At 38.5% G+C, this 18,253-nt stretch overlaps 1 protein-coding gene across 3 annotated transcripts in view; it reads left to right on the forward strand.

Moving 5' to 3' along the window:
• The window catches only part of UBXN2B (UBX domain protein 2B), a 39,940-nt gene that overhangs the window by 8,333 nt on the left and 13,354 nt on the right, over nucleotides 1-18,253 (forward strand). For 2 of the 3 annotated variants that reach the window (XM_069779379.1, XM_069779378.1), the window contains 6 exons: nucleotides 890-1,049; nucleotides 2,633-2,710; nucleotides 4,102-4,211; nucleotides 4,675-4,812; nucleotides 8,248-8,409; nucleotides 10,327-12,000. In XM_069779379.1, the coding sequence (XP_069635480.1) occupies nucleotides 890-1,049; nucleotides 2,633-2,710; nucleotides 4,102-4,211; nucleotides 4,675-4,812; nucleotides 8,248-8,409; nucleotides 10,327-10,489 (811 nt within the window). In that variant the 3' untranslated portion in view covers nucleotides 10,490-12,000. Of the gene's footprint in view, nucleotides 1-889; nucleotides 1,050-2,632; nucleotides 2,711-4,101; nucleotides 4,212-4,674; nucleotides 4,813-8,247; nucleotides 8,410-10,326; nucleotides 12,001-18,253 lie in introns of those variants that run through there. The other variant, XM_069779380.1, reaches the window with a different exon arrangement.

Below are 18,253 nucleotides of genomic sequence, written 5' to 3' on the forward strand. Positions count from 1 at the left end.
CAAGTGGTTAAGTGAAAAAGTTCAGGAAAGTAGAAAGCACTTATTTTATCAGTTTTTAATGCTTCTTGTAATCAAGGACAAAATACTCAGGTTTGCCAGGTTTTGTATTTATATACAGATTTTTTTACAGGATCTATTCTGTTGGTGTTTAGAGATTTATAGCACCTTTCTCAAGATAATCCTCAAGAAATATTTTGATTTTCATAATCAGATACAGTTTTCAGCAGAATTATTTGTGGTTTAACCTTTCATCTTCAAGAGCTAGAAACGGGGCTGTGTTGAAGAAAAAGAACACAAATTAGTTTTCACAGCAGTTTCTGCAGATTTTAAAATGCCTTGAAACATTAATTAAATTTATTAAAAACTTTCCATTTCTGATATTGGCAGGAATGGAAGTACACTACTTCTGTAAATTAAAAGATCAAATGGTGGCACTGTTCAGGTTTTCCAACAACAGTTTTACACTTGTTCTGCCAAGGCGGTGTTAGTTGTGAATCTGTATTCTAACCAGCCCAGGCACGATCCCATGCATGGCACACCCCGAGGAACTTGGTCTTTCTGGGAGCAGGTGGCATCCACATAAGATGAGGTATACAAAGCCATGGCTGCATCAGGACTGTGTTCACTTAAACATATGACCTTGGCACCTAACCTCTGGGGTCTGTTCCAGAAGGCATCTTGGTAGTTTTGTTAGTGAAATGTCTTTGGAGTAGTGTTGCTTGGATTGCTGGGAAGGTCAGAACCAAGTGGAACATTTCTGTGATCTGAATGAAGAGGTCTTGTGCCAAACTTGGCTCTTTATTTGTTAATATTTTTTCTTTTGATGAGAAGAGGAAAATGATAATTGTCATTTAAAGCATTGTTGCTTATGAACATTACTATTCTAAAGATTTTATTCAGGTGACTCAGAATACAGAGGATTACAGATTTCTGGGGCTTCTAATAATCCAAGTAAAATTGTTGCTGAACTCTTCAAGGAAGCAAAAGAACATGGAGCTGTCCCGTTAGATGAAGCCTCAAGAGCATCTGGTGACTTAAGTAAAGCTAAGGTAAAAGTTAAACGATACTTTGATCTCTATTTACATTAGTCTCTCTGAAACTTATATAACCACATGAGAGTGAATACACCTTTTTGTGGTTTGCGAATAACAGAGGATTTGATCAACACTGTTGTGTGTTATCTGTGCTCAGACAGTTTGCTCTAGAAAATAAAGTGGGGAGGAGCCACACAATTTCAGGGGAAGTCATTAGAATTCAACCTGAAATGGAATTGCTTGCTTTATTTTTAATTAAAATTTATTAAAAAAACCCAAAAAAACAAACCTGCAGTTGCATCCCCAAAATCTCTTACCCGCTGAATTACTACTGGAGGGTAGTGGTCAAAGGCTCAATGTATCAATGGAGATCTGTGACAAGAGGTGTCCCTCAGGGGTCCATACTGGGACCAGTACTGTTTAATATCTTCATCAATGACATAGACAGTGGGATCGAGTGCACCCTCAGCAAGTTTGCAGATGACACCAAGCTGAGTGGTATGGTTGACATGCCTGATGGTCGGGATGCCATCCAGAGGGACCTGGACAAGCTGAGGAATTGGGCCCGTGTGAATCTCATGAGGTTCAGCAAGGCCAAGTGCAAGGTCCTGCACATGGGTCAGGGCAACCCCCGGTATCAATACAGGCTGGGGGATGCAGGGATTGAGAGCGGCCCTGTGGAGAGGGACTTGGGGGTAATGGTGGATGCAGAACTGGACATGAGCCAACAAGGTGCACTCACAGCCCAGCAAGCCAACCGTATCCTGGGCTGTATCAAAAGAAACGTGGCCAGCAGATCGAGGGAGGTGATTCTGCCCCTCTACTCTGCTCTGGTGAGACCCCACCTGGAGTGCTGTGTCCAGCTCTGGAGTCCTCAGCACAGGAAAGACATGGACCTGTTGGAGCGGGTCCAGAGGAGGTCCTCAAAAATGATCAGAGGAATGGAACACCTCTCCTGTGAGGGCGGGCTGAGAGAGTTGGGGTTGTTCAGCCTGGAGAAGAGGAGGCTCCGGGTAGACCTTACTGCAGCCTCTCAGTACTTAAAGGTGGCTCATAAGGAAGATGGGGACAAACTTTTAAGCAGGGCCTGTAGTGATGGGACAAGGGGTAGTGGGTTTAAAGTAAAAGAGGGTAGATTCAAACTACATATAAGGAAGACATTTTTTATGATGAGGGTGGTGAAACAGTGGAACGGGTTGCCCAGAGAGGTGGTAGATGCCCCATCCTTGGAAACATTCAAGGTCAGGTTGTACAGGGTCCTGATCAACTTGTTCTAGTTGAAGATGTCCCTGCTCATTGCAGGGGGGGTTGGACTAGTTGACCTTGAAAGGTCCCTTCCAACCCAAACTGTTCTATGATTCTAATGTTTGAAAAAGTGTACAGATTAGAAACTGAAATGCATCACTTAAGACCTGCTTAGCCTGATTATGGTTACTAGGTATAATTTTCCACTTAGAAAATATACAAGTTAGAACAGTGAATTTGCTTTTTATCACAGAAGCAAGCTTGCTGATGCTTTTATTTGCACCTAGGTAAGAATTTTAATAAACTGTTTCAGATATTTATTTCAATAAGCTTGTCTATGTATTTTTTTCCAGTCATTTTCTGGTGGTGGATATAGATTGGGTGACTCATCACAAAAGCACTCTGAATATATATATGGAGAAAATCAGGATGTAAGTAAAATTCTGAATAGCAGGAAACAGAATCTCCAAGAGATACCTGCTTAATCATGTTTACAGCTTGAAATGCCAGTATTACTGTAACGATGTCTATGAGGAAAAACTAATATCTAAATATTAGGTATGTGTTAAGTAGAAATTGTTAAAGTAAAAGTGTCCACAGAGGACAGACGTTCGTTGCGTACCCCTAAGGCCTCCATTATGGAATTTTCTGATGTAAATTAGTTTTAAATTCTTAGCAGACATTCCTTTCAGTTACTTTCCTCCAGCTGTTGTTCTGCATTCTCTTAGCTATGCTAACATTTTAATCCTCTTAGGTTAGGAATTGTTTCTTGTTGTGGCTTGCAAAGTAGCCAGTCTCAAACTGGAGGGCATGGGTATATTCTAGGAATGGTGAAGCAGCAGGTTAGAGGCCTTTTGAAAATTGTCTGGCCTTTCTTTCCTCTCACTTAAAAAGCAGGAAGTGAGGGAGAGGCCGAGGAAAAAGAAAGTTCTCTACACTTTGCCACTTGTGTGAATGGCTAGAGCAAATGTTAAGCTTATCTAAAATAAAACCGAGAAATGAGTGAGGCCAAAGGATGTGGTTCAGGCTGGGGGGTGCTATCACATCACACCAGGAGCTGCTACCTTCTACCCTCTTAAGTAATCCTTCTACCCTCTAAGTAACAGCCAGTTGTACTGAGCCAGAAGCCTGTTGCAGTGGGGTTACCATGACTGGGGGAAGGGATAGTTTTCTAAGGGAAGGCCAGTTTTACTGGCTAGGGAAGCCTGGTTGTGCTGGACTGCAAGGCAGTTGCAGGGAAGAGAGGTGCAGGCTCTGAAGGTGAAAGGCTCTGGCTGAACGTACAGGCACGCAGCAAAATAAGAAAGGAGCGAAGGAGGCTAGTTTCCAGGATTCTCAGCATTTGAACTGAATGGAGCTAGTATTAACTTTACTGGAGCACAGTATGTAATAATTTGAGGAAAGAGTAGTTTTCACTGTAACTGATGTATCAGCAGTAATTTGTAATTTTATAGATTTATTTCTTAATTTATCAACAATAAATGTTTACTGGTTTTGAAAGTAATTGGAACACTGTGAAGATCACTACACAGTCACTGTATTATCTGTTATGTCATGGATAGCAGTTTAAGAGATTCTTTTTCCCCAAGTGTAAAAGTGGTCTTGAAGTAGATAGTAGTCTATAACTATTGTTTGCTTTTTTTAAAGGATTCTAACAATGATAATTAGAGTGCAGTGCTCTTGTCATTTGCATTCTTGTTTGTGGTCTGGTACAAACTCTTTTAAGTATAGATCAAAAATTGTGTAACTAATCTGTATGAAATTGAAATACCTTATTTGTCTATCTTCACTTGTTTTTTATTTTGCTGTTTTTACTTCATAGGTTCAAATTTTGCTGAAACTGTGGAGGAATGGCTTCAGTTTAGATGATGGGGAGTTGAGATCCTATTCAGACCCAACAAATGCTCAGTTTCTTGAGTCTGTTAAAAGAGGGTAAGTTAGAATGGCAACTTTTTTGAGGTATGTCTTTCAAGTGAAGTGAAGAAAAATGCTTTCTCCGCATGTTTATAATGATTAAAAGCTCCAGGCTTCTCCTCTGCCTGCACCTATAAAATATATTCTGTATTTGTCATCATGCATAGGGCATTTAAAAATTTTTGGTTCCTTTTGGTGGTTTAACTCCGAATGTTACTTGTTACAGGCAGCTTTTAGTTTCACATGTTTTGTTAGCTCATTCTAGGTTTTGACTATCAGTATGTTTTAGGTTTTGACTGTCAGCTCACTGGTTTTTTTTCTTTCTTTAGGATGAAATCAGTTCATAAAACAATTGGATGTCTATGACTGTTAAAGTAAACATACTAATAGTATCAACTCATATTGTACTGTGTAAGGTTTTTGTGTAATTTTGTATTGCAGTTCAGAATGTAATTGGGAAACTTTTCTTTTTGTAATTAAGGGAAATTCCTGTGGAACTGCAGCGACTTGTTCATGGTGGGCAGGTTAATTTGGATATGGAAGACCACCAAGAACAGGAATATGTGAAGCCTAGACTGCGATTCAAAGCTTTCAGTGGTGAAGGGCAAAAACTTGGAAGGTAAATGTCATGGTTTAACCCCAGCCAGCAACTAAGCACCACACAGCCGCTCTATCATTCCCCCTCCTCAACTGGGCAGGGGAGAGAAAAATATAACAAAAGACTCATGGGTTGAGATAAGGACAGGGAGAGATCACTCAACCAATTACCATCACAGGCAAAACAGACTCAGCTTGGGGAAAATTAACTTAATTTATTGCCAATCAAACCAGGGTAGGATAATGAGAAATAAAACCAAATCTTAAAACACCTTCCCCCCACCTCTCCCTTCTTCCTGGGCACAGCTTCACTCCCCAATTCTCTACCTATCCCCCGCCACCCCGTGGCACAGGGGGACAGGGAATGGGGGTTACAGTCCGTTCATCACATGTTGTCTCTGCTGCTCCTTCCTCCTCAGGGGCAGGACTCCTCACACTCTTCCCCTGCTCCAGCGTGGGGTCCCTCCCACAGGAGACAGTCCTCCATGAACTTCTCCAATGTGGGTCCTTCCCACGGGCTGCAGTTCTTCACGAACTGCTCCAGCGTTGGGTCCCTTCCACAGGTTGCAGTCCTTCAGGCGCAGACTGCTCCAGCGTGGGTCCCCCACAGGATCATGAGTCCTGCCAGAAAACCTGCTCCAGTGTGGGCTCCTCTCTTCATGGGTCCGCAGGTCCTGCCAGGAGCCTGCTCCGTTGTGGAGTCCTCCATGGGCTGCAGATGGATATCTGCTCCACCGTGGACTTCCGTGGGCTGCAGCGGGACAACCTGCCTCACCATGGTCTTCCCCATGGGCTGCAGGGGAATCTCTGCTCCGGCGCCTGGAGCATCTCCTCCCCCTCCTTCACTGATCTTGGGGTCTGCAGGGTTGTTGCTCTCACATGTTCTCACTCCTCTCTCTGGCTGCAGTTTCTCTTGCACAGCAACTTTTTTCCCTCCTTCTTAAATATGTTAGCCCAGAGGCTGTCGCTATCGCTGATGGGCTCGGCCTTGGCCAACAACGGGTCTGTCTTGGAGCTGACTGTCATTTGCTCTGTCGGACATAGGGGAAGCTCCTAGCAGCTTCTCACAGAAGTTACCCCTGTAGCCCCCCCTGCCACTGCCAAAACCTTGCCATGCAAGTCCAATACAGTAAAAAACGCTAGGTTTTCTGTTCTGTGTTTATATCTATTTCAAAAGCTGGATTTAATCAATTAAGAGACTGTTGGAGAAACTAATCTGATGACAAAAGCAAGATAAACTTATTCTGTGCCACAAGTCTCACCCCTGATTTCAGAGTCACCAGTAATCATGAAAGTTTATATATAATCTTAAAAAAAGTTAAGTCTTAGTCCTCTGTTGAAACTGCTCATAGATTTGCTAGCTGCTTTGTGCTTTGTTGTGACTATGAGATTTCTCTGCCTGTTCTTGCACATAATTTTGCCTATAATTTTTTTTTAATTCAGCTGTGTTTAAAACGGGAGCAAAGGAGGCCAAAAGGTGATTAATACTTTACAAACTTCATGAGAAAATCTCTGGATAGAGGAAGCAGACCCAAATAAATTGTTCCTCGTTTAGCGAGGAACAGACAGAACTTGGTTATAATGTGGTATTGGCCAGTAAGGATACAGTCTGCTCTGGCTTAGCTGCAGTACATGTTGTCTTTTATTGCTGAGATCATCACAAAGGGAACAGGAGATGCTATTGCAGCAATATGGCTGATGCCTGACTTAATGCGGATGGGAAGTATTTTTGTATGGGGGTAACTCCCATATATTTCTTCTGGAATGAAGCAGCAGAAATACTGTCCTGAAATACAGCCTTGTTAACAGTCACTCATTGTAAGTTATACAAGGCAAGTCTGTTAGCTTTAAGAAAGAGAAATAATTTGATAAACTAACTTTTTTAGTTTGATCAAAATAAATGAGCAATAAGTTGTATCAAAATCTCTTAACTTCTACTAGGATTTGATTAAAACTTCAAATGATGCTGCAAAAATCTATAGTAGGAGCTGTTTTTTAAAAGCAAACCACCAGAGAAATTCCACATGCTCCCCTAGATGAAATAATACTGCAAAGCCTGGATTGTGGGAGAGGAGAGGCTCAACTTTTAACCTCTGATTGGAAGCCCTCACTTCCTTCAATTCTAGTGTCATCTCCAACTACAATATAAAGTTCATATATGTATTAAAAAAAATTAAAAAAGAAATATAGTGATTTCAGAAACTTTACACCTGGTTCTGTTTCATTTGCTGTCCTGGTGCAAGGGTAGGCTGATACTGTTAGTGTAGAATTCAATTGAACTGATGCATAATGTGCCAAAATTCATTCCTGTGACTGAACATCTCAGACTGCTTTGTCCAAAAGTGCATAATCTCTGTTCACCTTAAGTTGGTCAGTAAGAGTTAACAGTATTGTGACCTCAACTCTGCCAATCATCAACTTTTTCACATAACAATTATAGGCTTATAGCATCTTTTTCGGCTGACTTGATATTAGCTGTTGAATTGTAAATACTTCTAGGTTTCTGTTCATGTTTGCATTTATTCATGTAATATTTTTGGTTGCCAGAAGTATTGCTGGTATGCTTCTGCAAGTAATTTAATTCAATAAATGATTCTTAACTGTTTCTAATCTGTATTTCATCTTTTTAAAAATGAGGAAGTGTGCTCAGTAAAACTGAGAAGGTGGTAAGCTCTGGTAGGGGTGACATAGGGAACAATTGTATATAATAACTTCTTCACCTGAGCACTTGCTCAGATTATTAAAGAGAAGAGGTGGGGAAGAGAGGAGGTTCTGTATATAAGAAAATGTGCATACCTGTTGTGTAGTGTATTTGTTTGGTTTGGTAGCTTATGAAGTTTCAGGTATGTAAGCAATGAAAGGAGCAGCCAAATTATTATCTCCTATCAGATTTATATTATTTTTATACTAAATGTAAAAAATTCCATGCTTACTATGTGATGATACCAATTACCTGTTAATATAATTTATGCTCTAAAAGGGTGGGGGATGCCCAGAATCATAAAGTAGTACTTCTGAAAGCAATTACTAAAGCAGTTTGGGTCAGTTTAGTGCACTATAGTTGTGCATGATTATTTTTTTATATAGTCCAGGAGGTATGATATCTAAATCTTAGTATCAAAGACTGTCATTTCATGCTCTGTAAGCATAAACAAAGATAGTTCTGTTTGTACTTGATTACCTATTTAAAATCATGCAAATGTAATGATATGTGCAGTTATGAGAGAAATAAATATGAAATATTGCAATCATTGAGAAGAAACTAAAGGATTATTTGTGTGTCTGTTAGAAAACCTGTGTTTATACTTAGTTCAGATAACTTTGAGAGGATTTTCGTTGCTCATTTGTACTAGCTATATATGGTAGTCATTCAGTGAAAAAGACAACTGAAACATCGCTCAGTTCTGGTTTGACTCCATTAGTAACATCTGGTTTGGTTTTTTTTTCAATCCTTTAGCCTTACACCTGAAATAGTCAGCACACCTTCTTCACCAGAGGAGGAGGAGAAATCCATTCTCACTGCACCTGTTTTGATCGATGATTCCATGCCAGCAACTAAAATTCAAATTAGATTAGCAGATGGAAGCCGATTAATACAAAGATTTAATCAAACACACAGGTAAATTGATTCTGCATCAATGCAGGTAACCATAACTTTCAATAAGTTTGTGTTTTGTCACTAAACGAGTATCAGCAAGAGATGAAAAAGGGGAAAATACAGCTCAACTGAAATATATAGCTCAGTGTCATTTTCATAACACAGATGTACTGATAAATTGACTGTCAAAGGAAAATTCTGTTCATGGAAACACAAGATATTTGATAACTGTGAAGTCACAAACTTTTATGACCGATTATGTCCTGTGATTTGTAAAGATACAGTAACAGCCATAACTGTTCTTAGGGTGACTGAAATCTGGACAACCTTGCTATGTAGTCATCCCAACCCTGGGCCCTTCTTGGGAGGAGCATGTGGCTGACTTGGATGACACTGTGAAGGCACTTTATTGCAAGGTGTCTATTTTTTTAGATCTGTTAGTAGTTTGCTGATTAGAGCTTGCCATTAGTTTTATTGACATTGTTGGGGCATTGCCACAAATGGTCTTGGCCAACCCCATTTATTTGCCTAAGAGGTTGTGTTAGTGCAAGGTTCTGCAAAGCTCTGCTTTGCACTATGTGGCTGAGAGAACTTTGGGCAGAGGGCAGAGATTTGGGCAGTAGTTCCACCTATGCTTCACAGCAAGCATGGTTCAAGCCAGCCCTGATCTGGAATCTGCACCATAGTGTTAGAACACAGCTGAAACTGAGCCTGAATCCTGCCTTGGAGGTAGTCTTAGCATGGACCCAGTTCCATGTTAATATTGTTATATGGTGAGTTCACCTGTTTCCTTTTTTTCCTTCTGGCTCAGAATAAGGGCAGAGCCAATGTGCAGCTTTCTTCACCTGACAACATACACAGACCACAATGAGGCAATTTTAGCTGAGGTGCCAATAGGAAGGAAGATACAGCAATAATTTTTCATATTTTAGCAGACCTGATAATGTACACTGATAGTACAGGCCAGATCCTTTCTTCACAGCACCTGCTGGAGAAGTGACTTAGATAAACAGTAGGGCCTATTGAGAGCCTCTGTACCCATGATGGGTTTTCTTCTGTCTGCATGAAGGGGCAGAAGTGGTAAAGTTCCCAGTAACATCTGTAACCAAGGATGTGTTGACAGAAGCTTATTTTAATCATTATTAACTTTCTCTTGGATGTGAATCTGTTTAGTTATCCTTGCCATATGTATGATCAAAATCAGCTACTAAAGCACATTGCTTGTGTCATAAGCCTTGAAGACTGATAGAAAGTTGAAGTCCCTGCTTATTTGGCTACAGTAAATCTGCCTATTTAATCAGTTACAATAGATCTTTAAAGATTTATTCTCAGCTTACTGTCTTAGGAGAGAAACCTCAAATTTCAGGTTTTTATCTCTAAAATCTTATGCATTTTTCATCCATGTCTTATAAAACTAAATTATTCCTGTTATACTGTTGATGTGATTGTTTTATGAACTATTGTTCACAAGTTCAGTGCCAAGTGAAAGTAGGAGAAACCTCTTGTTGAAGTGCATTAATAACTCCCCTCTGCTTTCTTATCACTTTCACCATATATTTTAAGATTCTTCCTTCCATTAATAATTTAGGCTTTTTGCAATATACTAATTAATAGTGAAATTTTTGAGAGCTGGTGTTGAAATTACTTGACTTTCTGTGTTAAGTATCAGTTTGCAATATACTTCTATGTTACAAATTTTATTTCCGTTGAGAAAACAAGCAATATTCATTTTAATTTTTCAGGTTTTTTTCTGTAAGAAGAAAAAATTCTAGGCTACAACCATTAGTCAGCTGGATCAAATGGAAATGTAAAATCAATAGGACATATTAAATGGTTTAGTCTGTTAGAAGGTTTTGTGTTCTCTGATCATCTTAATGTTCAGAGATTTATGTCAAAATGGAATCATACACAGTTTTCATGTCCATATCCTTTCCACAGGATTAAGGATATTCGAGATTTCATTATCCAGTCCCGTCCAGCATTTGCAACAACTGATTTTGTTCTTGTGACTACCTTTCCAAATAAAGAGCTTACAGATGAAAGCCTGACACTACAAGAAGCAGATATACTTAACACTGTGATTCTTCAGCAATTAAAGTAATCTTACAGTTGTTGGTATGAAATAGGGACTGTGCTGTCTTGTCATACAATATGTTTCCAACAGATGAAAAAAAGGAAGGAGCAGTGTCTTTTTATTACCCCACTTCCATGGATCAGATTTTTGGGTTTCATGTCTTCCAGCTATAGCATATCTTGCTTTTTTGTTTGAATTTCTCAACATTGTTCAGCCTTTTTTCAGTGTTAAAATTAAGCTTCCCTATGTTAGTTTGTTTCAAACACATCTTGTACTAAATGTGAAATGAGGTATGACTTTATGACTCTTCATTATTTTAAGAGGGGTGAGGGGAGAAGCATTTGGGGACAGTATCTTTCATACAGTTGGTAAGATTTGCACTATGGAAATGTTTTATGCTGCATTGACAAACAGCCATTTGAAAACTTAGCCTGTAGGTTATGTTTACCTTCCAAGCTGTATTAATATTAAGGTGTTCTGTTTAATAGGTTGACAGATAATTAATGCCCTAATACAATTTTTGTATATTCTGTTTGTAGTGTTTCATGGTGCAGTATAATATTTATATTCTAGTTTTTATGTAATTTTCCCCGTATTGTTGCTCATATGAGTGAATCAGTTCAGGAGATGCAAATCTCAGCTATCACAGACTATAATAGGTTGTTGACATTTGTATTCCAGTTGTTCTACTTGTGGTGAAAATAAGTATGAAGTTTTTTCTTCTTGAAGCTAGAGAAATGGGAGAGACCACTGTCATCTGGAGAAATGCTGTGATTTAGATTTCATGAAAGTAGGCCTGTGGTCACTTTGAATCTGAATATGCAGTTGAACCCTGTGCAGCTACATGATTCTTCACATAAACAGTTACTTAAATAACCCCAAACAAAAAGACACAAAGATGCACAAACACAGAACTTGTTTATGCTGTCACTTGCATGCACAAAAGTAGACATGTTAATTGGTCGTGTATTTTTGACCTGGATTTCAGGTCTTTATATTTGGACTTTTGGCCAAAGGCATTTTGTAATATTCAATGGGGATTTGGTTGTGCAGCTTTCACTATACTTGTTTGGAAGCTGTATAGTTAAACCCCTTAATATTTGAAATTATATATTTTTTCAAATAACTTGGCCCTACGCTGCAGTATGCGGGTAGGAATCTTATGTTGTGGGCAAACTGGCTGCTGTGCTTTAGTATTATGCAGTTTTATAGTATTTGTGGCTTTATATCAGATGAGTGGATCACACTCTGAAGGAGGGTAAATGGGCTGTATCTCTTGTACCGATATATGTGTTAAAAATGCTGTTTTCACTGATTATTTTATTCTGAAAATATCAATATTTATTTATGCTAAGCTTATAATTGCTCAGTATATTTGATTAATCTTACATTTTTACCTCAAAGTAGATATTTGACTGAGTAAATTTTAAATGTGCAATTGTATTTGAAGTATTTGGTTTTGTAATCTGAATATCTGCATGATTTTAATCATAATTCATTTCACGTGCTACGTAATTAAAGTTTTAAGCTAAAAAGACCATAGGCAACACTTCTTGTTTTCTTCGCAATTTATGTTGTGATGAAGTGGTGGTTGTGTTGCATGCCAAATATTTAAGCCTAAACAGAAAGGAATGCATATATTACTATGCGTATATTTTATATACTAACACTTCTCTATATAAATGCAAGGGCAGAGTCAGTATCGTGATACCAATCTTGGGCAGTCTGTGGTTTGGGCATATTTCAGTTCAGATTATAGGTAAAGTTACATTGCTTATTACTTCTGAAGAACATTATTAATTAAACACTGATGTATGAAGAACAGTGGTTAACTAAATTGGGTTTTTTCCCTGCTGTCATACCAAAAACCACAACTGCATGTTATCCCAATCTCTTTGTTTCAAATAGTTGGTAAATTTTTGTGTTCAGTAGCAGCTGAGAATAACTAGGGGTCCCAGTAGTTGACATTATTTTGTCAAGCACTAAGAAAATATATCAATGCTCGTGTTTAAATATTTCACTGCTTCTCAGTACTTTAAAACCTATAGAATCTTCTGTCTCATGATTTTATATCATACCTTTTATTAACATTAAGTTCTCACTCACGTAGCTAACATCTTGGCATTTTTGGCACAAAACAATTCTTTGACTACAGACCTATGTGGATACACAGTTAAGACTGGCTACAAGGGAGAAGGGAGACTGAAACAAGGGAGAAGGAACTTTGCAGAGGATGATGATCTTTCCCTCACAGCAAGGCTGCTGAGCTTCTTGGGAATTCCTCTTAGCTTCTGTGAAATACAGTTAATGATCCTGTCGCTCTTGTAGGCAGTTTGTGAAAGGCTCAGGCTTCACCTCTGCTTGTCTTTCCCAGAAATCCTTTATCACTCAGAGCCAAATAATGCAAAACTGAATGTTTTCTCTTAAGAAAATCTCTCTGGACCCGAATACTTGTGCTTTTGGGTTTTGGACACTACTCCCATCTTTGTAATCATTTATTCTGGATAAACACAATCAGGCTCATTAGTTTTTGGGGTTCTCTGTCTTTCAGCAGCACATTGGGATATTTGTAAACATTCTGTTTTAATCAGACTACTGGACACACTTGTACAATTAGCATATATTAACAGCTGTCTCATGCTGTTCTCACTCTGGTGAAAATCTATCCAATATTAAATGAACCAAGGAAGAGCAAGCAAGCACTCAGAGGTGGTATTACTAGCTCCCTGCTTAGCGCTTGCACTAAGCTAAAGCTCCTATGATCTTTAAATGATACTATTCTGTGCAGGGAGAATAAACAGAGATGTGCCTTCCCCTTGCTCATTCTGATTCAGCCTGACAGGCCTCAGCATAGGCATGTGCTGTTTGAGATGATGAGACAGTGAGCAGCAAGAGTTTGGAATAATAAATATTGAATTCATGGCATGCCAAAAGCAGTAAGCTTGTGGTATTTCTATGGGATGGATATAGTTGGAATGGGTTCTTGAAGAGATTAAAAGTAGGACTGGTACTACTTAGCTGCTTATCAATTATCTGAAAATAAGCTTTGAAAACCCAAAGATTAGTGCAATGATAAACAACAGGAAGTGGCAACTATGATGAACATTTAGTGAACTGTAGCAATCGGATCAATTGCATCCTTAATACAGCCAAATGTCAAGTTATGAATCTGGAACCAGCTGTGAAAGACACTAATAGCCTGGAAAGCACTGGCCCTGGAAAGAAGTTGGGTGACAGTTGGAAAACAGTGCAGCACAACTATTTACACCCCTTTGAGGTTTACAGAGTTGACTTTGTCACTGGGAGATTATTTTAATCCCTGTGTTGTTATTGGTGAGTTTGATACTGTTTATGGTGCTGGTCCTGCTTCTTAAGACTTTAGAGATGGGACCAAAAAAATCAATGGAAATGCTCGATTAAATATCTTATCTTAAAAAAGCTCAAAACAGGTAGCTTATCAGGAGGAAAACAGAGAGATGAGATGATTTAAAGTGGGCAGTTACTTCACAGAGGGCAAAAAAGTATTATAGGACTCTTTGGTAGAGAAAAGCATAACAAGAATTAGAAGCTTGTACAAAGCTGGAAACTCAGTTCAGGTTATTTTCAAAGTGAAATTAAATCATGTTTTTCAATAGTTGAACTACTGGAATGAACCAACCTTGAAAATCAACTTCTCTAACTTCTGTTTTTTGTTTAATTCTCACTGTTATGATGGCTTTCTGTAAGATTTGTTTTAATTAAATCAAATTTTGGGGGGTTTTGCTACTGAGACAAGTTAAAATAAGATGGTTTAGTTTTTGGAAAGCAATTTACTTTGCCTCTGTCCAGTCATAATTAATAAATTCTGCTGTATGTTTCATATTTAAAAGCTGGAAACATTACGTACCTCACTATACATCTTCAATATTTTCTTTACAGACATTCCAAAAAAAGTCTGCTGAACTTCAAAGAGATGATTAACAGAGCTCAGATTACAGATCAGAAGTCACCTTCTTACACTTCTTACTTGCAACTCTTCTCCTTTAGTAATGGTCCTGTTCTGACCATAATTGAAGAGCTCTCTGGCAGCATATCTGGATGTTAAAGGGGAGAAACTAAGTTTTAAAATTTTTTAATCTAAAACTGAGAAGTGGGGAGGGTATCTAGTTCTTTTCTGTTTGCTGGGAGCTGTCTGCTCTTGAGTTAAGTATGTGATCTACAAACTACATATTTGGGCTCTTTTTCTGGGGTATGAGAAGATAGATATGTTATTCCAAACTGCAATAAGGTGAACTGAGTGAGACATTCCTAACTGTGGCAATAACTCCCTAAATCATTTTTTTTTTTTTTTTATTATGACAGAGCTACTATTTTACATTTATAAATCTACCTCAGTCCAAATTAATTTGGTGAGATGTTAGACCATTTAAATACTAATGAGCAAGTATTCCCAAATGGGAATACCCAGGAGTAATTTTCCCATATGATGTTTTTAGCTGAAGTTTGAATTGAAGGACTTACTTCTACAGGGCTGCAAAGCTGGTGTTTATTTCATGGAATTCTTAGTGTCTTACTAGGTGCTGATATAAAAATTTTGATTGTCTATTCTAGAATAAAAAAATAGAATTCATAGTGTTTACTAGCTCTATCTTAAAAATTACCAATTGATTGCATTTTGAGGACAAAATAAATTTTCTGATTTCCAAATTAAATTTTAATGAACTTTTTCATGGTAATAGCTGTCTAGTGTTTTGGACCAATGAAAGCCTCAGAACTTTAGTGCCTGCATTGTACAAACCCCAGACAAATGCTCCATTTCAGTGAACAGAATTCATTCCTGTTTATCTTGCAACTGTTCCTAATCAAGTTAAATTAAATCATCATTAATCAGATGTTCACAATGCAAATGTCCTTACAGTCTTTCATGCCAATTTATTTAATCCATTTTAAATTAGATTTAACAAATAAAAATCTCTGCCTGAATGTGAAAATGTAAGTGCTAGTTTTTTGGGAAGTTTGCAGTTAATAGAGAAGAACTTAGATGAGGTATTTATTTCTACTTGCATTTGAATTCCTCTTCTCTTGGCAAGCTGGTTCTTGTTAAAAGAAATAGAGAAATTTTCAATGGAGAAGACTTTGGCTCTGAATGTGGACTAGTGCTACCACTTTTTGTCCATGAATGAGTGCCCTGATACATGTGAATACTTGTTTCCACTTTTTTATTTATCACTTTTTTTATATTGGTTCTCTTGTTTTGAATATATCATGTGTGTGCTTTCAACTCTTTTAACTATAAAATTATATTCCTGCATATTTTTCTTAATGCAGTGCTACTTCCTATAGCAGTCCTCAAATCCTGTAGTCTAAAAGGAATCATTGAAAGCAAAAGAGGGAGCATGAGGCAGCTGGTTATGTTAAAATGTTTTTCCACTAAAGAGCTCCTGCTCTTACTGTCTTATAATTATTTGGGTTTTCTAAGGAGTCTTCCTGAACACCATTTTTCCTGGAAACAGACACAGTTGGAGCTGCTTGGTAACCTTGGTCACCACTCAAAAAATTGTAAGCCGGGATTTGGTCTGTGTGAAAGGAGTGAATGCTTCATCTGGAGAGAACAGACAATTAGACCTTAAAAGGATCTGCTCAGAGGAAAAAAAGTGAACCTGAATCCTATCTTAAATCCCAACGCTGGGAAGGTTCAGATGTATCACTGAGTTATAGATGCATATTTAACATTTAGCTTTTCATCCCCAGAAAGGGAGAGTGGCTGCTCTAACTTGATTTTAGTTGTTTTGAAGGTGCGCTTCCCTCTGCTCTTTCTGAAAATGGTAAAAATAAACTTTGTGCAACTGGCTTGCAAGGAGAGAGCTAACTCTTCCTGCCCTGACTGTACTGCAAGCTGGTGTTAAGATAGAGGCTAAAAATCTACCTTGGTAGAATAAAAAATAAAACTCAAAGGCCTGGAAATATTCTAGGTTTCAGCTAGGCTTAAAAGATAGGTCTGGCATCAGTCACAACCCTTAATGGAGGACTAAGCCCTGTTATTAGGGATATGCCTTAAGGGAGATTCCCTGAACATTTCTGTCTTGCTCGTTGTCCGTATGACAGGTGCGGTTAATGTACAAGGGAAAATTGGAAATGAAAGATTCTTTGCAATGTGATGATTTAAGGTGTTGATATTAGCAAAATCATTTTTACTTGCTGACAAAAGGATTTAATTTCAAAGGGGGTTTTTGTTGGTTTTTTGGTGTGTTTTTTTTTTAATGTAGTGCAGTTCAGCTTCCAGGTTTCTGTCTGGGTCTCCATGATCCATAATTACTCCTCTCTAAAGCAATTACTTAAATGAATGGAGCTAAATAAACAGAGGAGAGGGGACAGATGGATGTGTCAGTCTGGCAAGCCTGGAGGCAATTTGGGCCTAGGAGGTAGAACAACCACACTCAGTAAATGTAGGCAGGAGAGGATGCTTGTTTAGTGGGGACCTGTAACACATCCCAGCTGAAATAGTCACTGTCCTGTGGGAGGCTGTTAGCTGGATCAAAGTTGGTACTCCAGGCTGCTGAGCTTCTGACACCTGCTTTCCTTCATTCCTGACTATCTACAAGTTGTTGTCTCTACTGGTCGTTCCTGTTAGTAGCATAGTGCCTGCAGTATGTCAGTTCTTACAATTGTAGTGGTTTGCAAGAGTCTGTTACAAAAGGCAGACTTGAAGTTTTCCCTTCCCTTCAATACCTTTCTTCATCCGGTTTCTTCAGCATAAGACCCCAAGATACACTAAACTAACACTTAACCTGGGTACATTGAGCAAGTTTGGATTGTCTCATCTTCTCACCATGTCACTTACAAATATTGCACTTGCCCTACTTCTATTTAATTGGTTTTAATGCATGTGCCCCAAACAAAACAAATTATACAATCAAAGTTTTGGTGTCTTCCCTGTATCCCTTCTAGTAGGCTTATGGTGCTGGCAGATAATTTCTGCCCAAGGACTCCAGCCCTGTGGAGTTCTCATGAGGGCAGCTCTCCTTCCTGAAGTCTACGCTTCACTATGGCAAGAATTTTGTTTTATCATTATTATTTCTTTTTGCTTGGCTTATTAGCAAATAAAGTTTGGTTAGTCATTGTGTATTCTAGGCTGCACAGAGTTCTCCAGTGTTTTGATGTTTCACATTTAAATCTGACTATTCTTTGACACTCCCCCCAGAGGAGTCTTAACAATATATGGGTTTACTTACCTAGTGCTTTTTGTATTCTTATGTTGCAGGGCTCAGCCTTGGAATACGGTACTGCCTGGGGGTTTTTTTAGGGGGCTGTAGTATCTCATGGCCCAAACAATGAAATAAAGCTTAGGTTGCACGTATGATAAAGATGTGGAGTAGGTCACCATGTCAGCAAATAAATGTGAGAAAACTAGAACCTTGAAAAGATTTTGGAAGAACTTTGATTCTCCATGTTTCTCCTCTAGCCTGCACTGACCTCTTTCACACAGCAGTTTTTAACTATTTGCTCAGCTAAACATCTCATGTGTACAGGAAGTCTCTTTTATCTGTATCAAAGGCTTGAGCCTGCAAGGCTTAATGCCTGTCTTCCTAAGCAACTCCCTGGAGACTGTTGGCCTGCCTGTAGGCATATGTAAGAATAATTAACTTCAGGTTTAATGCTCAAATCCTAAGCTTTTTGTGGCTGATGCCATGTCTCTCAGTGTGTCTGCAATTCCTAAAAATAGTGGCTGCCTAGTTCTAGTTGCAATCTTCAGGCCCCATTGCAGTAAAACTTTGAAACAATAAAAAATCAGTTTAATGGCTATGTTATTGC

The sequence above is a fragment of the Haliaeetus albicilla genome, chromosome 3 (genome assembly GCF_947461875.1).
Source record: "Haliaeetus albicilla chromosome 3, bHalAlb1.1, whole genome shotgun sequence".
Taxonomy (NCBI): domain Eukaryota; kingdom Metazoa; phylum Chordata; class Aves; order Accipitriformes; family Accipitridae; genus Haliaeetus; species Haliaeetus albicilla.